Source organism: Eleutherodactylus coqui, chromosome 4 (assembly GCF_035609145.1).
Source record: "Eleutherodactylus coqui strain aEleCoq1 chromosome 4, aEleCoq1.hap1, whole genome shotgun sequence".
Lineage (NCBI taxonomy): Eukaryota > Metazoa > Chordata > Amphibia > Anura > Eleutherodactylidae > Eleutherodactylus > Eleutherodactylus coqui.
In genome coordinates this window covers 36,023,528-36,048,937 of record NC_089840.1, presented here as the reverse complement: position 1 = coordinate 36,048,937, position 25,410 = coordinate 36,023,528, and the positions used below count along the sequence as shown (strand labels likewise).

The window sequence follows — 25,410 nt, the reverse complement described above, 5'->3', positions numbered from 1 at the left end:
CCTGTCTATAAATCCGAGTGGATATTGAAAGTGGGGTGCACATGAGTTACTGTGGGTGGTATGTGGAGGAAGTTAGCATTTAGGGGTCGCTGTATAACTTTGGATGAGAAGTGGGATAATTTCCGTGTCATGAGTTTACAGAAATATAATAGCAGTACAGTGGAGCAGTAGGGGTTAATGCTGTGTATATACACTGATGGAGCAGAGTTGAGGGGTCCCCCCTATATTGGGGTGTCCTGATCTGACTCCTGCTACGTCACTTGGAGCATAGGGGGTTAATGCTGTGTGTAGGGGAGGGCACTGTGTGGACATATTTGGATCCCCCTCTTCCCCCCCTCTAGGTTGGGACTGTCAGTCATTGAGTTGGGGGGTGTGGAGCCCTCCCGGCCCCGGACACTGCAGCAGTGCGGGCTCAGCAGTCAGTGGGGCAGGAGGGCACATGTAGGGCTCCGGCTTGCAGGACCATGAGTGACAGGAGGAGATGCCCGGGGGTCACTCTCAGCTCCAGGGCTCATGCATTTTCGGTGGAGGCGCTGATCGGGGGGCACAAAAAAAGGAAACTTCGGGACTGGGAGCCGGACAAGGGCCTGGATCTCTCCATGGACGGACTGAGCCCACAGGGGGACCTGGGGGAAGGAGAGGACGCGGGAGCCTGTCTGGATCTCAACCCCGGTAAGTATCAGGAGGGTACAGCCCAAAACCTGCATGTATGTCCCCAATACTATACATTACTGTCTGATATGTGACCTAGTGGTATTATACCCATATGTGTGACTGCCTGGTAGCATTGACCTATATACTACTGCTAGTATTATACCCCTATATGTGATCACCTGGTATTACACCTCTATATACTTTGGCCTGGCATTGTACTCCTATAAATGGCCACCTGGTATTATACACCAATATGTGATCGCCTGCTATTGCACTCCTATATATGGTCGCTTGGCATTGTATTCCATATATGTGACCTAGCAGTGTTATATATAACCCTGTGTGGCTGTTTGATGTTAAATAACTATATGTGACTACTTGGTATTTTACCCCCATATATTAATTTTACCCCTATATATTATTGCCTGATATTGCACCTCATTATGTGCCAGCCGGGTATTATACCACCGTATACAACTGCTTGGTATTATACCCCATTACATGGTGGCTTGGTTTTACATCCCTGTATACCACGGTTTGGTATTATATCACTGTAAAGTACTGCCTGTTATTTTACCCCCATTATATGGTAGCCTGGTATTATAACCTTCATGTGGTTACCTGATTTTACACTCCTATATACCACTGCCTGGTAAAATACCCTTGTATACCATTTCCTGGTATTATATCCCATTAAGTGGTGACTTTATATAAAAAGTGTAGTCCACTGGTATTATATCCCAAAATGTGACTGCTTTATATTCTATCCCTATATACATATAGCTGATATTATAGCCTTCGATGTGATTTCCTGGTACTATATCTTCATATTTGACCGTCGTGTATTATTCTCCTGTATATGACCGTTATTGTAGTATTATATGTAGCCGTTTGGTATTATTTCTCTAAAACCGACCGCCTGGTAAAATAATATATTTAACTATATATTACTGCTTGATGTCACGACATTATACGCTGCGACTAAATATGCGTATACATGCCTGGGGTTATATTCCTATACGTGACTGCCTAGTATTTTTCTTTATATGCGGCTGCCGGCTATTTTATTATTGTTTGTGGCTGCAATATATTATATTTTTTTATGTGTCCGCCTGATATGGATAGTATATGTGACTTCTATTATTATCTATATGTGATATCTCGGCAGTATATATGATTGCCCGGTAGTATATTGTTATATGTGACTGCCTGCTGTTATATTGTTATCTGTAACTGCCCGGTAGTATATTCCTATATATGACTACCCTGCAATATATTGTCATATGTCACCACCTGGTACATTATTATATCATTATATGCGACCACTCAGTATTATATGACTTTCCGGTGTAATATTTCTAAGCGTAACTACATGGGATTCTACTATTAAATGCCCTCACGCTTTACAAGACTGAACAAATTTGTGTAGGGATGCAGGCCCCTATGAGGGACGGTTTGATCCATTATATTGAGCGTCTATATTAAGCAAGGAGACATCATATAAGGGTTGTGTCTATGCCTCTCTGAATCTATGGTGTCTGTAAGTAGGATGGGTGTTTTGGATCACGTTTTGGCTTAACATATAGTGACATGAGATCATCGCATATATCAGGAATATATGTCCAAAAACAGCTACCGCCTATGAATTGGATCATTTTCTGTGTCTGCATAAAACTTGCAAGACACACAGCACATAATTGACAACACATATATGGTAACACATATGTAAGATACACAGGGCTTAATATATAAAGACTTACTGGATGCAATACAGTGCTAACTAGATATTACACAACAAGTACTGTACAAACACATAAACATCATATGAGATAACATAATAAGGTAATACATATATAATAAACGTACTAGACACGCAGCCCATATTAAACAAGTTTCACATAAAAATAACATACATAATACAAGATACATAGTGATAGTATATATAACATGTAACATAATGTAATACAAAATGAATAGCACACTATGTACAAGGTACACGACACATAATACATAACATAACATACCTATAATACAAAATAAATAACATACAATGTGCCGGATATAGCGCATAATACATAACATAACATACATACAATATAAAACAAATAGCACTTTTTCTACTAGAAACACACAGCATACATAACACATAAATAATACAAAGTACAAGGCACACAGCGCATAATATATAACATATAACACTTTTGTAACATAGCTTATCTAGCGTGCAAGATACGTACCACAATATACATAATACATAACATATGTGATACACCAACATGTTACACTGTAAATTACACATGTATAACTAAATAAATAAGATAAGAACTAGCCAAATAATATAACGTACAATGCACAGCACATAATCGCATCTATATAACATATGATACACTATAAATAACACACAGCGTGCAATATGTTACCCTGCGTATATCGTACAATTATACCATTTCATAATGTATACCTTGCGCTATACCATAACTTCCCGCCGGCCTGCTTGTGTTTCTGCTGGATTGGTTCTCTGGGAACTTCGTTGCAGAGCTCTATACGTGGCCGGCTCTTATACCACGATGTATACCAGGGTCTATACTTGACTATATTATCATATTCTCTGCTATATACTGGGCCCTACTATTCGCTTTATACTGTAATGGATATTAGGGTCTATACTTCACCCTATTATCCCATTCTTTGTTGTACTGTTAGCTCTATCATGGAATGTATATTAAGCTCTATAATAGGCTCTATACTAAGCCCTATTATCCGATATTCTGCTCTATACTGAGCCCAGTTATGGGCTGTCTGCACTGTTTTCGGATATACCCTAAGCTTTATTATCCTATAGTCTGCTGTATACCGAAACCTCATTCGAATTCTGTACTCCGCTCTATTATCGGCTCTGTCTATACTTTGCTCTATAATGGGCGCTGTTATCCGCTAAATATTCGGCGCATAACCAAATCTATACTCGGCTCTATAGGTGGTAATATACGCGGCTGTATACTGAGACCTATTATTAGCGCTGTACTTGGCTCCATTATAGGTTGTATACTCTGCTCTATAATGAGCACAGCTATTAGCTATATATTAGACTATATATTCGGGCCTATACTCGGCTCTATAAGCGGTAATGCACTTGGCTCTATGCTGCGATCTATTCTTAGCTCTGCCCTTGGCTCTATTATAGGCTGTATACCCTGATCTATAATGAGCATTGTTATTGGCTATATATTATACTCTATACCCGGGATTATACTTGGTGCTCTATAAACTGTAATACTCTGGGCTCTATGCAGGAACCTATTATTGGCTCTCTACTTGACTAATACTGGGTCCTATTATTGTATATTAGGCTCTATGCCCGGGCCTATGCTTGACTCTATACTTGGCTCTATAAGCGGCTAGGCACTCGCCTCTATACTTGGTTCTATACTTTGCAGTATACTCGGCTCTACACAGTGCTCCAGCCACTTGTTACATTGTGGCATTAGTTGGTGACTTAGCTCCATCCGCCCAGTGCAGGTGTCTTGTCCTCACTGGGGTCACTAGTGGCCAGAGGTCAGAGGTCATGTATAGGAGGTGATCTGTTCCTATATAATTGTTATCCGCATTCCCGCAATGGAATCTCTATTCTATGTTATCTACATGATGAAATATATGTCTTCATATACGAATTGTTATTGTATGTATGTTCCTCCTTATAGGAACTGATGATTATGGGGCATGTTTGGTGTGAGATTAATTACTCTCTCTGCCCTTCCCCATATATACTATAATGTGCAGTGTATCACATATCCTATACGTTCAGCCATGCTTTCCCCATATATTCTCTCCCCTGCAGTCTCCGCAGTTCTATATAACCTGTCTATAATCACAGTCCTGTGTAATAGACACGTCCTTGTTGCATATATACATACACAAACGCGTTACATCAATGACTTATAATATAACATAATCAACATTCAGTTCATATATATGTAACCTCATTGATATATAATATTCACACAGTTGATGTTCCCAGTGGTATATAATATTTTTCACACTGATGTATAATGTGTAGCGATTATAATTAACACTCCTACGTAATACACAGAGATTACGATAATATAACGTACAGATCATTTACAATCATACTGGAGTACATTATAACGAAAGTTTATAATCATACTGCTTATTTGTGTCGTTTCTAATTGCACACAGATAATGTATGATATACTGGGAGTTCCTGAATACACTGATATAATTATGATGTACCGATTATTAATATATTTATAACTGTACTTATATACAGCACTTGTGTAATACCATGATATATTCAACAGAACAATTATAATTACAATGTTAATTACACTTATATATAAAACATATAGTTTATAATGAAACATATATAATATACAAAAAAGGTTACAATACTACAAATACATAATATACAGTACAGAAGGTTGTAAACTACAGCCATATGTAATATAGTTTATAGTAACACTGATATACAACATAAACAGTTTATAATCAGTTATTTATAACAAGTAGAGTGTTTATAATGACAATAACATGAAAAAAAAATATATATACTATTAGGAGAGTTTGTAATTGCACTGGTATATTATTTACTGAGTTTCTAACAAGTTTATAGAATATTCAGAGAGTTTAAAATCGTATTGATATATAATTTGACGTTTCTAATGACCCTGACCAATAATATACAGAGAGCTTAATTATGACACTGATATGTACCTACTGTTTAGCTGCACAATGATATATAGTACACAAAGATATTATAATGACTATGATGTATATAATATGTAGAGTTTATTATAATCACACTGATATAGAATATACAAAGTTAATCGTGACACTTATATTTAGTACACAGTTTGAAAGCACAATGATGTATAGTATACTGAGTTTACAATCATACTGATATATAATATACAGAGAGTGTATAATCACGATGCTGTATGATATGCAGACTTTATAATGGCCCTGGTGTATAATACAGAAAGAGTTTAGAATCACTCATATATAATATACCATTAGTTTGTAGTCATGATATATAATATAGAATGTATAATGATGACATTGATATATGATATACAGAGAGTTTATAATCACTCATATACAGTTTGTTTAAAATCACAATGCTACATTGTACGCTATATGGCAAGTTTATAATAACAATGATATAAAATATACAAAGAGCTTATACTCACACTGATATATAATGTACAGAGTTTATAACTACAATGACATATAATAGTTTACAATCACAATGGTTTATAATATACAAATAGTTTATAATTACAGTGCTATATAATATAATGAGAGTTTATACTCACAACAATATGTAATATAATGAGAGTTTATAATGACACTGGCACAATATACAGATTTATAGTGGACAATCAGTTTATAATCACAATGATGTGAAATATACAGAGGGTTTATAATGACACAGATATACTGTATAATATACATAGAGTTTAGAACAATCATAGTTTATAATCAAAGTGACGTCATTTACAGAGTTTAGAATCATAAGGATGTATAATACAGAATTTTTATTTGTGATCTTGATATATACAAAGGGTTTTTTTTATAATCACCATGATACACACAGATACAGTGTATCACTGCCATTACAAAATATAATATATACAGAGGTTATAATGACAATGACATATACATGCAGTTAATGACACTTGATGTATAATGTAGAGAGTTTAGAACTATATGCATTGTACATATAAAATGTCTCATGTATTGTATATGTATATATAGTATCTTGGTCCATATTACCATGTAGTATAGTTAGGTGATTTTCTCAGTATAGATATGATAGATCTATATACAGGTACTCGTATATAGATAGACCACATTCTGTAGATAGGCCAGTGGCCCCCTTTGTTCATCCCCTGTCCCATTTTCCATACTGTCTAATAATACCCTATGATATATTATATTATAGTATACATCTGTAGTTGGCTTCTCCATACAGGTGGTGCTGTATGGAACCCGTATTAGATCCATATGCAGTATGCACGTATAGATGTATAGCACTGTTGTATCTTGACCCTTGTTCCAGCTTGTATCTTTGCCATCTGCAGCTCTCCAGCTGTAGAAATACTACTATTCCCAGCATGTCCTGATAGCCTGCATGTGTCTATAGCCTCACATGTATATATGATGTAGGAGTCAGCACCAGGCATCATATTATACATCTACCATCATGTATATGGGATGTAATAGCAATATTTATGCCATAAATGTTATGGTATGATGTCAGAGAATCATGTACAGCAGGGACATAACTATAGGGAATGCAGGGGATGCGGTTGCTCCCGGGCCCAGGAGTCTTAGGGGGCCCATAAGGCCTCTCTTCTCCATGTAAGGAGCCCAGTACTATGAAAAAAGAATTATAGTTGGGGGCCCTGTTACAGGTTTTGCCTTCAGGCCCAGGAGCTTCAAGTTACGCGCCTGCCCTAGTGGGTTGTAAGCTCTCAGGGCAAGATTCTTCTACAGGATGGGCCACGGAAAATTAGCCCGATGCCATACTCTTTCCTATATTGCTGAGGTAAAATGAAAGCTGCCCTGTGATTGGTTGCTATTTATTATACTGCCGAGGTAAAATGAAAGCTGCGCTATGATTGGTTGCTATGGGCAACAAAAACATATTTTAGTTTAGACAGCTTTCATAAGAGTGGGGTGCTGGCCTATTCTTCCGTGGCCGACCCTGCGTATCATTCTCTTTATTCTGTACATCTTTGTTGCTTCCTGTATATTCTCCTATGACTAAGGTAAGTATGTGAACCCCCTCTTCTACTTCTCATGTTATGGCCTGCAGGTTTATGGTGTGATATAAACCAATCACAGAGCAGCTTTCATTTTACCTCAGCGGTTTGAGAAATGAGCTAATTAATAAATAATTAGTGGCTATGGGCTATGGGCAAGAAGAACATTTCATTCTGTTCGATAGTATACATAGGTTGTATATATATATAATGTGCGTATAGCCATATGTGTATACTGTGTTTCTATATATACAGTTTCCCTGAAAATAAGACCTACCTTGATAATAAGCCCTAGCATGATTTTTCCAGAATTTTTGAGGATGCAGAATGCTTTTTCAGGATTTTTGAGGATTCTTAAACTATTAGCCCTACTCCAAAAATAAGCCCCAGTTACAGTTAATAAAAAAAAAGTAAATTTAAATAGTGTCCAGGCAGCTATACATGTAAAAAAGTGAAATCTTTTGGAGCAAAAATTAATTTAAGACACTGTCTTATTTTAGGGGAAACAGGTAATGTATATACTGTGTATAGGTATATGTACGCATATGTGTACAGTATATTATATATAATGTAGGTTTCTTTCTGTGTACGTACAAGTATTTACAGCATACTGTATGTGTGTGTGTATAAGTCAGGGTATACAGACGTAGCAGTCACAAGCCCACGGTCTCAGTACAGGAGACGGTTAAAGTGATTTGTGCCAAATGTATTATAAAGTTGACGCCTCTAAACATATTTGGTGCATTTTTAGCTCTCTGAAAGTGAAGAAATAAAAACGACATCTGCTCTGAGTAAAATTAGCACAATTTCTTGCTATTCTAGTGAAGAAATCTAGCCGAAACTACGGAGCAAAAACCGCGCTCACTTTTATGTCATTTTACAGTTTCTAAAAGCCAACTGTTTTAGTACTAAAATATCACATTTAGAACACGTGACGTCAGCAGCAAAAGACCTGGCGTAAGTAGATGTGGAGCAGTATATGTATAGTATGTACAGCATAGGGGGTATAGCTAGCAGTGCGTAAAGGGATGCATGTGTACTTACCTACAGAATCTATTGAGGATATATATATCCCAAATATGTAATATGTATGTGTGAGTGTGAATATGCAGTATATACTAGTGGTTTATATCTGAACTCGCATTTGTGTATGTATATTGTAGATAAGGAGAATGTGAAGATATATATATTAGGGCTTCTCCACAGGGTGTATGCCTTTTTTTGCGCATGCATTGGCGCAACGTATTTGTGCTATGCGAGTGGCTTTTTTTGCACACATATCAGCATATTTTGCTGCGCACGCAGGGCATGTTCATTTGTGCGCTGCACACAAGCACGACCTGATTTAAATGGCTGTTTAGCTTAATGATGTGTTCGCTTTTTCACGGAATTGCGCAGTGTATTTCGCATCCTGTTGTGCATTGCATGTGCATTTATATACCTCTCATACACCTCTATTGGGACTTTTACTGCACAAGGGCGCAGAAAGATAGAGCAGGTCCTATTTTTTTGCGCGCGGGACAAATGTGTCTGCAAACTTGGAAAACGTGTATGAATTCATTGACATCAATGGGCTTCATTCCCTGCGCATTTTGTACGTAAATTTTACGCCCGCAAATACGCTCGTGTGCAGGAGTCCTTAGACTGTATTTACACAGGCGATTTTCACGTCTGAGTTCTGCGTATTGCGTGATGGACAGAACTCGCACATGAATAGAGCCATTGTTTTCAGTGGGTTAATTTACTTGAGCAATGTTTTACTGGCAAGTTCGAGTATTTTGGGGCATTTCTGTTACTTCCCATTATTGTCAATGACAGTGTGAAAACACGTTGCAGCACAATTGCGCGCCTTGCACTTTTCCATATAATTTTAACGGTTGGAACCACTTGCGATTTTTTTTCACGGATATGAAAAATGCAAGTAAATCTGATTCATATTGTGCGATTTGCACACAAAATGCATCAAACACGCTTCAAAATTGCGTGTAAAATTGAAGATAAATGAGTGAAAAATAGGTCAGATATTTATGGACCTATATCACAGTGGAAAATCTGCCTTTACTAATGACCACTTACCTCTGTGTACGCGGTCAGATGATCTGCACTATGAGGGCGACCGATGGCTTGTCCCCGTACAGCTGGTGCTGATCAGCTGCACATCTCCCCGTTTGCACAGGAGGATTGAACTCGAGCAACGAGCATTTCTTTTTAGAATTGTCATTTTATTACATTTTTCAAAAATACACTTATAAAAATAACAATAAAAGAGTCCAAACAAATACAGAAAAGCAGAAGGTACAAAACAAAGAGGCCTCAACATCAAGATACCTAAAAAAAAAAGATCTTTGCAGTAAAAGTAGGTCCGTACAAAAATATAATCACGCAATATCTTATCATGTCTGCTTGGAAATGTAATGGAGCATTTCCCAGTTTTTATCGTCCGGACCTAAGACAAACAAACGAGACATCCATCTGTAGAAATAGGTACTGTGTGATAAAATAGAAACCAAGTACTGAGCGCCAAACCACGGCGTCATATATAACAAAACGACAGCAAATAAAGAAGTGGGGTAGACATCCAAGGAGACATTACGGAAGGGCGGATGAGAAGAAGTCAGAGCGAGCATATTTATGATCACGTAAACGAGCTGATCCGTCAAATAACAAGCATTTGCTCCTTCCATGGCTGATCTTTGGTCCCTTTACATGATCTGATTGTTGGCCGAATGAGTATTTGGAGACCCATGTAAAAGGACCATTAGGCTTCATTCACACCCGTGCTTAACCTTCCAGCGACATTTCCATTGTTTGGAGCTGAACAATGAAAATACCAGAACCACCAGACCTGAACTGAGCTAGATACGACCTGTTGACTATAATGGTGTTTATCCGGCTTCTGTTATGCCATCTGTAATTTTATACCATAGCACAGCAAGCTGCGCTATTGCGTCCAAGGTTTTGTGCTGGATTTGCAATGGAGCCTCTGATGCAAAAGTGAATGGTGCTTTATATGATTGCATCTATGGCTCTAGGTAGATATGATGTAGCTTATTAAACAGTATATATTTGGAATGCTGAATGCAGTAGTTCTCTATGTAAATAATATAATTGCTCTCTATAATGTAATATCCCGATATAAACCATGTAGGATTTCTCTATAATGTAATATCCCTGTATAAATAATATATCATCTCTGTATAATAATATACCACCATATAAATGACATCTCCAGTTTGTATAACTTGACATTATTATCATTTTGTTACATTGTATAGACCGGCCTGATCCTCCACACTCTTGCCTATTACTGTAAAGCTAGCTGTACTCAATAATGTTGGCTGAACCCACTAATTGTCGCGGGCAGATGACTAACCAATGTGTTTGAGGGTGTCTGGCAGCCACTCTTCCCATTCAGCACACACAGACCAGTGTGCATTAGGGGTCAGCTGCTCTCTGAGGTGTATGGCCACTTTGCATGCAATAATCATTGGAAACTAGTCTTCACTGTCTGTACTGGTCTACATCAGATTTGCTGACCGCATGATAATATTTGATCTCTGTAGATTTCTACAAGTATCGCATTCATTTATTCCATCTAGTTCCAGTTTCCCTAGAAATCGCTGATATTGATTTTGATTGCCATACTGTTCATTGAGTGTCTATTGAACACATATGACATATCTCTATCATTGACATATGAAATATATGCACTAGTATCTGAAGACGGATCAAAGAGATATTAATGATTGATCATTTGAAATTAAATTTAGCAAATAGAAAGCTAGAACTGATAAATAAAGATGAACTCCTCCATGATTCCGGTATATGGATAAAGGCGGTATTATACATTAATCCTATTGCTGTATCAGTACTTCAATAGACAGTTAACATCTAATTAATTCAGTAGCTCGTTATTCTTGTGAAAGAACGTGTGAGGCAAGAATGCAATAAACTGGACAATATAGATAGTCCTACAAATTAGAAGCCGGTAGATATAAGTCGTAGCCGCACTGAGTGTCTACAAGAGATCATCATTGTGCCAAGAAGAGGTAAAGGCTGTGCCACACTTTTCACTTTAACCGATTGAGCAACATAGGACTGATTAGACTAGATATCATACACCATATTTTATAGTTTTAAGCTCATTGCTACTCATTCCGACACTAACATGCAATGTTGGCATACATACATACGGGCATGTCTTACATGCTACTATGTAACAAGCTATAAGGTGCCTTTAGCAGATAGCTAAAGAATATACGTTGTTGTTAGCCGTTTAGTCGTTCACGACCCTCGGTGACCCTAAAGGTGAGCTCCCTCCATGTTTTCCGGTTGTGCACTGCTTCTTTCAGTTGGTTGATATCTAATAATTAATAATCGTTATTTGTATAGCGCCAACATATTCCGCAGCGCTTACATAGACAGGGGGAATACAGAAAGAGAAAAGTACAAACATTACAGAACCACGGTTACATAGTAATCAGCTGATGGAAACAATAGTGGTGCGGGTCCTGCTCCAACGAGCTTACATACTACAAGCATCTATGCCAGGATCAGCTTTCACAGTATCAAGCTAGAATATATAGAAGATAAAAAGAAATGTTGTGCCAAACTGTTAGTTATTTACAGAACTATCAATCTTTTCTTTCGTTTACAAACATGTCTTTTTGCACTAGACCAATATTATGTGTTAGGCCTCCTTCCCACGAACGGATTTCCGCCGCGTAATTCGCGGCGAAAATCCGCTGCGTTGCACGCAGCTATTAGGTTCTATTGAACCTAATAGCTCCATGCTCACGATGCGTAATTCCACCGCGGAATTACGCACCGCGATTTCTCCCGTCCTCACCCGCAGCATGCTCTATTTTCTGCGGGTGAGGACGGGCTGTACGCACTGACGGCTTCCATTGCAGTCAATGGAAGCCGTCCATTCACGCTATCTCCCGCTGTAACCAGCGGGAGATAGCGTGAAAAAACGCTTTCCCGCCCACCGCCGAGCGTCATATGACGCCAAATGACGCGGTCCGGCCGCGTCACGTGACACGGCTGGTGACGCGAGAGCGGTGGGCGGTGACGAGCGGTGACGAGCGGTGACGCGGCGGTGGTGGGCGGGGAAGCGATTTCACGCTATCTCCCGCAGGTAAGTATAGGGGCTCTGGGGGGCGCCGTGACGGGCTTCACAGCGGAATATTACGCTGCGGAGCCCGTCACGCTCGTGGGAAGGAGGCCTTATTCTGTTCTTCACAAGTTTGTCAATTCCTCACCTTATACTAAACAATGTCTAAACAGACATTTCTCATTTGTAAACGATTTTGACCTGATGCATCACTTCTGACTTCATATATCAGCATCTTCAAATTGTATAGGACCAGTACAAATAGGTCAGCAGTAGAGATGAGTGAACGTACTCGTTTAGGGCGATTTCGCAATCGAGCACCGCTTTTTTCGAGTAACTGACTACTAAAGATTCGGGGGGCGCCGGGGCCGGCCTGGTGGAGCGGGAGTAGCAGTGGGGAACAGGGGGGAGCTCTCTCTCCCCCCCCCCTCTGCAACCCCCCGCTCACCCCGGGCACCCCCTTAATCTTTACGCCCGAGTAGTCAGTTACTCAAAAAAAGCGGTGCTCGATTGCGAAATCGCCCTAAACGAGTACGTTCGCTCATCTCTAGTCAGCACCAAAAATGTTCATATGTAGACCAAATTTGATGCATGACGTGCCACGATGATAGGGGTGGTTGTGCAGATGACACGGATTCTCATTGTTGTGCACTAAAAGTCCTAACAGATCTTTCTTGATCATTTCTATAGGATTCATGCTGCCACGTCCGCCTCATGTGTCACACTTGTGGTTTTCTACAGCAATGGTCTCCAGCCTGTGGCTGCTGAGAAACTACAACTCCCAGCATGCTCTGGCCCTTTCTTTAGGGTGCTTTCACAGGGGCGAGTGCGAAATCATACTTGCATTCTTTTATGCAAGTGTGATACGTTTTGTGAGAAAAACGCATTGCATCGCTGCACTTGTGATTTTCACGCAGGTGAAAAACACACATGAGAAACGCATGTTGGTCCAATGGCAAAAAAAAAAAAATTGCATCAAACTCGTATGAAACTCGCATTTACATGCAAGTGCAATGCAATTTTTTTTTTGCTCCCAAAGAGAAAAATTGGCGATTCTTGAACGGAATCCCCCCAAAATAGGATATGCTGCAATTTTTCTATATCGCAGCGTGAGATAAATCACCATATAAATTAATCTATTTAAAATCTTACAACACACGGAAATCGTGCATGAAAATCACCCGTGAATACACCCGCAGGGCTTAGGCAGATGAATGTGTTTACGGAAGGTTTTGCATGCGGGAAAATCGCGCCCGCAAAATGTAATAAAGCAAAGCCATTGATTTCAATGCTTTCGTTCTTACGCGCAATTCCTACGCACAAGAAAAGATAGGCCTTGCCTTATCTTTCTTGTAATTATTTTCTATACGTGTGAGAAAAAATAGGCCTTGGCCCATCTTTTTAGCGTTTGGTTTTTTTTTTGCATGCGCAATAGCATGGAGTTTGAACTGTAAAAAAAAAATACTATTGACTTATGTATGCATTAATATGCTCCGTAGCGGCGAGCGTATTTGCGCATGCGTTCGTCTGTTTAACCCCTTACAGTAATAAGTTATGTATGTTTTGATGATCAGTCTTTGTACCGTCAGTGTTATCTGTAATAACATGATGTGAGGACGGCTTTACCCTGCATAGACTGCCCCCCTATGTGGCACATGGTACTAAGGTGGGGGTGTATGTATGTCGGTGTGGCGTCTTCTTGAGGGTTGTACAACGGCAGGTTAATCCCAAACAGAATGAATATTGTACAGAGAATATAACATGACTCTACATTTAGAATTTGGATTTCCTTCCACATAAACGATAGTTGATAATATTCCCGCAGAGCCCTGTCATCTGCGGCTCTCCAGCTGTTGTCCAACTACGACTCCCATCATGGCTTGGCAGCCTATGCGTGTGAATCTATGGCCAAGCACGTTTATACGATGTAAGAGGCATCATATGATGTCAGATAATCTATAGCATGGGGCGCGCTATATCTGCTCCCAGATCACTCCGTGAAGGTTCACACACATCTAGAAGGTTGGGGGCTTTCTCCTTCTGCATTAGTCTCTTTATTTTGTAAATGTATGTTCTTTCCTTGATTTGAACATGTGACTGCGGTAAGTATGTGAACCTCTAGATGTAATAATAACAATGGCAATATTAATTATACGATCAGAATTATTAGTAGTTTTAGCAATATAGATTTTTTTTGTTATTATTGCAGCTTTTGATGTTATTTTCCTATTATTACTTCCAGCCGTATTGATGGTATTTTACTATTCGTTGTTTTATTCTATTATTATCCTGTGTATATTGTTATTTTTTCTGGTTATTTAACACATTATTAAAGTCATATGAATACTTTAATCTCACAATGGAACGGTAATATTTACATTATGATGTAGTGTTATATTTGCTGGTATCACACGAGTTCTGATTCATTATTTAATGATGATGATGGTGATTATTATTGACCAATATGATAAAAATATTATTATATTATTTTTTAATTGCTTTGTATCTCTAGCCAATAATTGTATAGTCCATTTATATTTATAATTACTACTGATAAATTATTTATGAGCGATGTTGGTAGAACATCGGCTTTGTCCCATGTCTCATAAAAATACATACAGAGAAGGCGACAATTTCTCCATACTACGGCCTTCCTCAAGCCACTGTACTGTATGTATTTTTATGAAATGTGCAAGAAAGCTGTTTGACTGACACCTTTTGTCCGATGTCTGGCACCGTAGCGTATTTGAATACTTGATTGAATGCTGGAGCGGTGGTGGAGCTTTGGGCCACTTGTGCGCAACAATCCCCACTGATGGTGCTGGAGGATCTGTTCTACTTTTTGATATGATATATTTTATTATTACTACTAATTTTAGTATTATTCATATATTAAGTTTTTTCAGTAGTTACTACTATTATTACTATTCTTTGTAAAATTATTATCATTATTTATATTTTTAGTATTTTTCATATGTGTTTCGAATTGTTTGCCATTTTACTTGTTTGTTACGTTTCCCATTTGTAAACCGCAGCAGAATATGTTGACGCTTTACAGAGATTATTATTATTTACTGCTCTTTTTATTACTACTGCTTTTTGTAATGATTTTTATTTTTCCTACACAATTTTGAGTTGTTAAACCTTTACGGTAAAGGCTCACTCAGATGAGCGTATGCGCCCCATGTATTACGCGCATATTTTTCACGCACGTAAAGCCTATTGATTTCTGTTCGGCCACTCGCACCTTCGTTTTTTTGACACATGTATTGTGCTTGTGAAAAAAACTAAGTATGTCCTATTTTGGTGCGTACCAGTATAGGCTTTGGGGATTTAACATATGCAGTAAATATCTGTATTTGCTTTGTACTGTGTATTTTACGCATGTGTAATATGCAGGGCACATATGCTCATGTGGGTGAGCCCTAAGAGAAAATGAAAGTGATAAAAATTTGTGACGATTCTGAATTCTATGGAGTATCTGATAGCGCTTCATCCTGCAGATATGGCATATCTGTATATAGGAAAGTAATATGGAAGATATTAAGATTTTGCGTGTGGAGAATGTGCTGATATGTGGGAGATGGGGCTGTAACGTGAATGTAATAATGGCCGGAATGATTCCACTGAGGCAGCGCAGTGAGGGATGAAGGAACCGCGGACGAGTGGAGAGACAGTTCTAGAACGGCATGGAATATATCATCGTACGTGCTGTGTTATTACAGTCACTGGTTGTCCCTGCTGATCTGTTAACAGCAGGACAGCAAGGGGTTAATGTTTAAAAATATATAGAACAACATTCTTTTATTCCCGGCCTGGACTGAGCCCGCAACTGACTCTCACCACATTCCCAGATACTAGTTAATACACTTCAAGGCAACATCCCAAGTACGATGATGAGGATGATAAGGGGGATAATAATGGGAATGATTATATTAGCATTGTATTTATTGGATGGCAATAACATTCCATCTGTACATGATGAGCTCAGATGCAACCTATATGTTTTCTTATATATGAGTGCTATATACACATATAAACAATATACGAATGTCCCAAAAAATGTATAGGATTATTAATGCCTAGGCATACATTAACCATCAACCTGATTATTAAATGTCCGATCTTTATTCACTGGAGGACAATCCTACATCACTGGGAGTTTAACATCCTCATGATGGTAGACAGATGGGGTTTAGATATTTTTGTGTGACAGCTGTCAGTGTTGTGTTAGTAACTGCGGATGACCGTCAGAACAAAAAGTTTATCATTGGTCTTAGTCAGTTCAGTAGACTCAACATTGTACACACGCCTCTATAGTGGGCATCTAGGCTCCAAATTGAATATATGGTGGCAATATGTAGCTTTTGTCTGTAAAGATGTCAGTAGTGGAACGATTGCTAAAGCCAACATGTAGCCGTCAGGAGAGTCAAATAAAATGGTGAAGGTGTACTTGATCTTGCAGGCACCGATGTTGCTTCGAGCTGAAGTTCTCCAAAATGAAAAGTCTCTGGACGTTGATGGCGACTACTTTGAGCACCTAGTGCAACCGTGTCAGACATGACTTATAGCAATTAGAGATGAGCGAACGTGCTCGTTTAGGACAATAACTCGATCGAGCATCGCTTTTTTCGAGTAACTGCTTACTCGGGCGAAAAGATTCGGGGGGCGGGGGTGGTGGAGCGGGGGGTAGCAGGGGGAACAGGGGGGAGCTCTCTCTCTTTTTCCCCCCCACTCCCTCTTGCAACCCCCCGCTCACCCCTGGTGCCCCCTGAATCTTTTCGCCCGATTAGGCAGTTACTCGAAAAAAGCGATGCTCGATCGAGTAATTGCTCTAAATGAGCACGGTCGCTCATCTCTAATAGCATCCAATCCTTTGATGTCTATATAAATTTAGTAATACAGCTTTAATGCAGATATATTTCATGTGGAAGTGTGTATATATCTTTTGGGACACCCTGTATGTTCTACTTGTTATACAGTAATGAATAGATAGGCTGCAGTCTCAGTGATGTCACTGCTGCTCTCTAGTGAATCGATAGGCTGCAGTCTCAGTGATGTCACTGCTGCTCTCTAGTGAATCGATAGGCTGCACTCTCAGTGATGTCACTGCTGCTCTCTAGTGAATCGATAGGCTGCAGTCTCAGTGATGTCACTGCTGCTCTCTAGTGAATTGATAGGCCACATTCTCAGTGATGTCACTGCTGCTCTCTAGTGAATCGATAGGCCACATTCTCAGTGATGTCACTGCTGCTCTCTAGTGAATCGATAGGCCGCATTCTCAGTGATGTCACTGCTGCTCTCTAGTGAATCGATAGGCTGCAGTCTCAGTGATGTCACTGCTGCTCTCTAGTGAATCAATAGGCCGCATTCTCAGTGATGTCCCTGCTGCTCTCTAGTGAATCGATAGGCCGCATTCTCAGAGATGTCACTGCTGCTCTCTAGTGAATCGATAGGCTGCAGTCTCAGTGATGTCACCGCTGCTCTCTAGTGAATCGATAGGCTGCAGTCTCAGTGATGTCACTGCTGCTCTCTAGTGAATCAATAGGCTGCATTCTCAGTGATGTCACTGCTGCTCTCTAGTGAATTGATAGGCCGCAGTCTCAGTGATGTCACTGCTGCTCTCTAGTGAATCAATAGGCTGCATTCTCAGTGATGTCACTGCTGCTCTCTAGTGAATCGATAGGCCGCATTCTCAGTGATGTCACCGCTGCTCTCTAGTGAATCGATAGGCTGCAGTCTCAGTGATGTCACTGCTGCTCTCTAGTGAATCAATAGGCTGCATTCTCAGTGATGTCACTGCTGCTCTCTAGTGAATTGATAGGCCGCAGTTTCAGTGATGTCACTGCTGCTCTCTAGTGAATCAATAGGCTGCATTCTCAGTGATGTCACTGCTGCTCTCTAGTGAATCGATAGGCTGCAGTCTCAGTGATGTCACTGCTGCTCTCTAGTGAATCGATAGGCCGCATTCTCAGTGATGTCCCTGATGTTCTCTACAGGATGGATAGGCTGGATTCTTAGTGATGCCAATGCTGCTTTCTAGTAAATGGATAGACTGCGTTCTCAGTCACGCCACTATGGCTCGCTAGTGAATGGGTAGGCTGCCTTCTCAGTCGATCTTCTCCCAACTTTTCAGGCATGCAAGTAGGGAAAGTTAAAATGTTTTGCGTTAGCCATGTCTCTATCCCCAGCCATTCCTCATCCCGGTCTAGTGTCACTTATCTCATCTTTATAGCACTCTGGGCCCCTAATCTCTTCTACCCTATACAGTACATATCACACTGTAGCCCCAGTCTTCTCCTTTGCTTTGTCCTATGTACCCCAGGCACTGGCGTAACTATAGAGGGTGCAGGGGATGCGGTTGCACCCGGGCCCAGGAGCCTTAGGTGGCCCATAAGGCCTCTCTTCTCCATATAGGAGCCCAATACTATGAATAAAGCATTATAGTTGGGGGCCCTGTTACAGATTATGCATTGAGGCCCAGAAGCTTCAAGTTACCCCAATGTACCTCCTCCTGTGATGCTGTCTTCTCTCTGCAGCTCATCTGGGTACTGGAGAGGAACTGTGGTTTGAGCTGCTGTGAGGGAGCAATACATTAATACTGTCGTGGCAATGGTGGCCTGTTAGTGCCATGCGCCATGATACTGATGCCCTGGACATAGAAAGGTGAACGGTTCCAGGTAAATAGGAAGTAACTATAGGCTATGTGGTGGAGGGATGTGTGGCAATAGAGATAATTCAAGGTATCTCTGCCACCAAGCTGAACAACCCCAGATCTCCCAGGGCGTGGGACAGCCACGGAAATCTGGGAAGTTTGGTGATGTCATTGCTGCTCTCTAGTGAATGACCAGTAATGAATATACCTGCAGTACAGAATGAGGCTGTGGGCATTGACATTACTTTGTGGACTGGTTTAGTAGTCTGGGATTTGTGTAAGTGTGGAGTGACAGGATAAGGCTGGGTTCACACACACACACACACACACATATATATATATATATATATATATATATATATATCACTTGTGTCTGGGTAGTTGTTTCATCCCTGTGATGGACACAACTGAGGCCATTTTTGCGCACTTTGTGCACCGTTGCGGCAACCATAGACAGAAAAACTGTGTATGTAGTGTTTTATTCGCTGCAGAATATGTTTTTGCGCTGCGGAATATGTTGGCGCTATATAAGTAAAGATTATTATTATTATTTGGTCCAGTGCAGAGAGACAACAAATGAGTAGTCCTTGCAAATGTACAATATGCCATATCCACAATATGATACAATATCAGGGAACCCTTTTCTGCTGAGCTGCTGTATCTAATCCTATCATGTGTTACTGTCTGTAGACCTGATGTATCTGATCCTTGTTTGTCTGCTGAGCTGTGTATCTAAGCATATCATGCATGATACTATCTGCTGGGCTGTGTATCTAATCCTATTATGCGTGATACTATCTGCTGGGCTGTGTATCTAATCCTATCATGCGTGATACTATTTGCTGAGCTGCTTTATGCAATCCTATTATGTGTGATACTGCCTGTTGAGCTGATGTAGCTAAGCTGATCATGTGAGATACCGTTGGCTTACCTACTATTGTAAAAGACAGGACAGAAACTTTAGTGAATGGTCGGATCCGTGTTAGGCCGGGCTCATACGAGTGGACTCCGGCTGTGAGCCTGGCCGGTGACCTCACTTAACAGTATTGCGGATGACTGCGGAGGCTTGCAGGCGGTCATGCGTAGTATTTTGCACGCCGTCACTAAGCCATGACACGGGTATCCGCAGCCCATATGCTTATTCACACCATTGTACAAGTTGAGCTACAAGTCAGAAGTCGACTAGTAACGGGACATTACCCGGAGTCGAGCCTGTAAGCACAGACTCAGTGATGTTGGACCGTATGCAAACCATGTTCCCAAATTACCGACTCCCCGAGAAGGGGAGCATTATTCCTCTAGAGATGACCTGTGGGGAATGTTCTGTGAGTTGCCATTCTGTTCCACTGTACTGACTTTCGGACTACATTATTGATACTGTTTTGCCTGTGTTAGGCCTCCTGCACACGGGCGGATTTGAATTGCGGAATCCGCGATCGGCACCCGTGAAGAAGATCCACAGTTCAAGCCGCCCATGGAAAAGCATGGAGCGTCCGCACCTCCATGCACACATGTGGATTTGTTTTGCGCATTTTAAGTGTGGAAAGGAAATCGCAGCATGCTCCATTTTACCGCGGATGGGCTCCATTGACTTCTATGGAAGTGAGCGATCCACAATGCATCCGCGCAGAAAAAAAAATTGCATCCGCGATTCCCAGCAAGCATTTAGAGATCATTTCCGTACTGACTCGCAGGTCTTTTGCTGTTAAAATCCGCATGTGCCGTATGCATGAGCCCTTATTTCGTACTGCATATAAAGCATTGGATTTAGCTAGTGTTGTTAGCACTGAACAATACAGTAAAGGTTGGTTTGCGTTGAGTGGTTTCACATGGCCATGCAACGCTTCTTCTTCTGTCCAAAAGCCAGCCAGTTGGGTGGAAAGTGGGCAGATCTCATTATAGTCAATGGATTCCGTCCGTCGCTGTTCAGTTCTGTCCAGAGACGCAACTCTTCAGCCGCGGGTTTTCCCTTTTCCTGCTCTCCAAACAGAGTAGCAAAGCAGAGTCTGCAACGCAAATGTGTACGGACCCTTACATATTGTCTATTTTTGTAACTCCGTCTGCTGCATCGTATCCTGAAACTACATTGTGATACCACCACCCGCGGCTCTATCATGTCTGATACCGTCTGCTGAGCTCCTGTATGTGTGATACTGCTATTCTGTAGCAAGGTATCTAGAACAGTTTCATTACATTTTCTAAAAGCAATGAATATGATGTAACTTTGGGGAGTTCTCGGTGTATACAGTGAAGTCTTCCTGATGACACTTGCCGCTCCCTGTCACTGCTGGTCGCTGTCATTCTTCAGTCTCTAGTTACAATGTTTTCCCTGGTGTTCATGTAACAGACACTTGTAATATGTGCCGGAACGTGTGGGGCCTGACAGCCAGAGAGAAAATCATTACTGCTCCTCGTAACACTGCAGAAAACATTATCTCTGTACTGTACGGTCTCTAGACTCCCCCTTATCAGCAATGGGATTCTGGGGTGCAACTCACATATTGGTGTGTGAATGTGGCCTTACACACATGGTCACCCATGAAATGAAGAAAGCAGTTTTCTAGGGACCAATGCCGATTGGAGGGAGATCCCAGCTATGGGATTTCCTCATACCGTTTCTTTAGCTAAGGTTCAGTTTGAAGGACATGTATACTTTTGCTAAATTTATAACTCCACTGCATCTAAAATAAAAATGAAGCCCCTTTGTACACAGTACTGAAAAACGAAATCTCTCATTTTGTGTATTCATCTCCTATACAGAGCTATGAGTTTCCTTGGTTACAGACTACAAACACAGTGTAGTCTGATCCTGCAGTCATGTGTTATTCCACTCTCATTGCCTACTTGTCACATCTGGATTGACTAGTTTGCACAACTGGAGATGATTAGACAGAATGTGGTAATACAGGTTTTAAACTAGTATAGCAGAGCTGAATATTCCAAGTTACAGAGGATTTCACAGACTAAACATCCAGAAGAGCCTAAACCAGATTAGTCCCTCAAGTTGAACACCCACCCCAAAAAGGGCGACCCAACTACAGGAAGGAGACCAGAGACGAGTCTGAGACTACAGGCACCGAGAACACTAAACATTAAATCTAATATGCTGCAAAACCAAAGATACAAAGCTGGCTAAAACCCCAGTACAAAGCACTAATCTGCTAGGAACTTCACTCAGAGATCTCTTCCATAGCGTGGCCAGTACACGAGTAGTATAACCAGCAACCTATGTTCAGAGCACCAAAAAGATCCTGATTGACTGGTTGAATTTATAATCATCTCAGCCAGCCCAGCAGCTAAAGAGAAGAGATGATGACCCCTTTGACTGCCAAGGCTGAGCGAAACATGGGTGTGCCGGCAGGCGCATCATGAACCTGGAAGTCATGGCACAGTCAACGCTGTCACACTTCTTCTCTAGAGTCTGTAGATAATCAAGAAGAGCAGTCTGATCATGTAAAGCAGCATCAGACTACACATAGGGATTTTCCGTAGTCTGTAACCATGGAGACATTGATAAAATTTGTAATGAAGGCTATTTATTTTAAGATGCGTTGGAGCAATAAAAAAAAGAAAAATTGGTTGACAAAATATACATTGCGTTAAATTAAAGGGGATTGTCTAAAATTGACTTGTAAATTTATTAAAGCAGCTCTGTCAGGTCTTCATCAGAGAGGATCATAGGATCGGAGGGGGGGGGGGGATGACTGAACTCAAGATATATGGTATGTATAAAGTTGTAATAGAGAAAATCACACATAAAGAAGCCTGTAGGTCCTATGTCCTCCAGTCACATACATGTAGGATTGTCAACCACTGCGTTTGGAGGAAGCAGGACTCCCAGGCTTTCTCTATGGGTAGCTGGAGGGTTTCCAGTTTCTATGCCACAATCAGATAGAGACTTGATAGAACTGCTGTAAAGAAGTAATAATGTATACAGACTGTCTCTGCTCACATTATTCATTGGTTGTCTCTGCTCGGTTATCCTCCCAGTCATATATGTTTAGATTATCCAGGGTGGTCTCTGCTCTGATAACCCACTGGTTGTCTCTACTCAGATTATTTTCTGCTCGTCTCTATTCCTCGGTGGTCTCTGCTCAGATTATTCCTCATGGTCTCTGCTCAGATTATTCCTCATGGTCTCTGCTCGGATTAGCAACTGGTTGTCTGCAGAGATTATTCCCTGATCCGCGCTGCTCAGAATGTTCACTGGTTGTCTCTGCTCAGATTATCCACCGGTTGTCTGCAGAGATTATTCCATGATCCGTGCTGCTCAGAATGTTCACTGGTTGTATCTGCTCTATTATTCCCTGGTGATATCTGTTCAGATTATCCCCCAGTTGTCTCTGTTCTGATTTTACCCTGGTGTTCTCTGCTCAGGTTAACCATCAATGGTCTCCGCTCAGATTATTTGATCGTCATTCCTGCTCACATTATTCCCTTATCATCGCTGCTCAGATTATGCACTAGTTTATCTTTCCTCAATTTATTCCCTGGCTGTCCCTCTTCAGATTAGCCCTTGGTTGTCTCTGCTCAATTTACCCATCTGCCATTGCTGCATGTTATTGTTCAGCTCATCGAATCATCGCTATCTCCATTACCATATGATAACCCTTAGTAAGAGTATGTTCACACCTGGCAATTCTGCATCAAAATCTGCATGAAATTTGCACGATCTTGTGTGCATTGTCCCATGGATTTTGGTATGGATTAGATGCAGGTACTTCTATTGTGCAAATCTGCCATGTGTGAATATATCCTTAAAGGGGTTTTCCAAGGCTTTACTATTGATGAGCTATCCTCAGTATAGGTCACCTATAGTTAATCATTGGGGGTTTGCTTCAATGAGCTGATATTGGCCGTTGAATTCACTGCAAACTATGCCTGCAGTTACCAGCCTGGGCCACTACAAGGGGGACGGAGCTGTCAGATTCCTACGTTTACCCTGGTCAGCTGGCTTGATATCAGCTGATCGCTAGGAGTCCTGCAGAGTGCCAGAAAACCTTTTTAATAATCTGTCAATAATTCTTGATGACTGCGTATAAGGAATACTAGGAATGAATATTTGCTCCGAGTTCTGTATGGAAAGTGATTAGCATCAGTGACTGGGATATGGGCTGGATGAAGGTGGGTGGAGGTCGCTTCCCAGTAACAGCATTATATAACGTGGCTGCTGTAGACTGGGCATGAACTGATATCAACAGGATCTGACAACAATCTAATATGTATGAGAACAGCCTGTCTGTGTTGGGAAACTAGGATTGTCATGCTGACTCTTACCATGCCTGATTAGTTGTTCATTTGGGAGATTAGAGAAGTAAAGGCCCATTTAGACACAACAATTATCGCTCAAAATTAGCTCAAAAGCCATCTTTTGAGCAATGATCGTTGTGTCTAAATGTGCCCATCTTTCAGTTTTCTACCGAACAATGGATTTCAGTTCGGCTTGAAGACCTTTGTGCAGGAGAACATCTGATAAGCAGGACCGCATGCTGTGCTCTGCCCAGGGACTGCTGATAACAGCTGACTGCATTGTCTCAGCTGTTCTCCTCTGTCAGCCCCTCTGGCAGAACAAAAGGTATTTATTCAGAGGACAGTGGGTGGTCCTCTGAATAAATTCAGCTCACAGGGGCTCACAGGCTACTAATTGGTACTAATAGGCATTAGTACCAATTAGCAGATTATGCAAAATGATCGCTCAAAAACCATCTTTTGAGCGATCATCTGTTTGTCTAAACGGGCCCTAAGATTTGCCTGGCAGCCGCTTATCCCCATCACCAACTGTATGGTAAAGGCAGATACCAGGAAGACAGAGCTCCCTCCTGTGTAAAAGCTATTGTTGGAGGTACTCTTTAAATCTTTTCAAACATCCATGTCTTGTGCCAGAAGTGTTTGGGAAGAGCTGGGGAGACTGTGTGGTGAAGGCCCCCTAGGGTCCCCAAAGTATGTGTCCCTTGTGCCCTCTGCAGTATAGTCCTGATTGTGATATTAGGCGATGGGAACCCTAAGAATGACCAAAGGATCAATCTATGCATGGATTCAGTGATTGCAGAATTGTAGCAGCTTTGTTATTTTGTGTTATTAAAAAAAAAAAATCTTATTTGTATAGCGCCAACCTTTTCCACAGGTCCATTTGGACCTCTTTCACACAAGGGTGGCGATTTTTGGCCGGCCACATCGCAGAAGAGAATCACATGAATGAT

The 25,410-nt window shown here is 40.8% G+C and overlaps 1 protein-coding gene across 1 annotated transcript in view; it reads left to right on the top strand.

Moving 5' to 3' along the window:
* Positions 1 to 380: 380 nt before the first annotated feature.
* TBX15 (T-box transcription factor 15) overlaps positions 381 to 25,410 on the top strand; it is a 79,475-nt gene continuing 54,445 nt past the window's right edge. Inside the window, exon 1 of the mRNA XM_066599233.1 lies at positions 381 to 672. Within this exon, the coding sequence (XP_066455330.1) occupies positions 465 to 672 (208 nt within the window). The 5' untranslated portion in view covers positions 381 to 464. The remainder of the gene's footprint in view (positions 673 to 25,410) is intronic.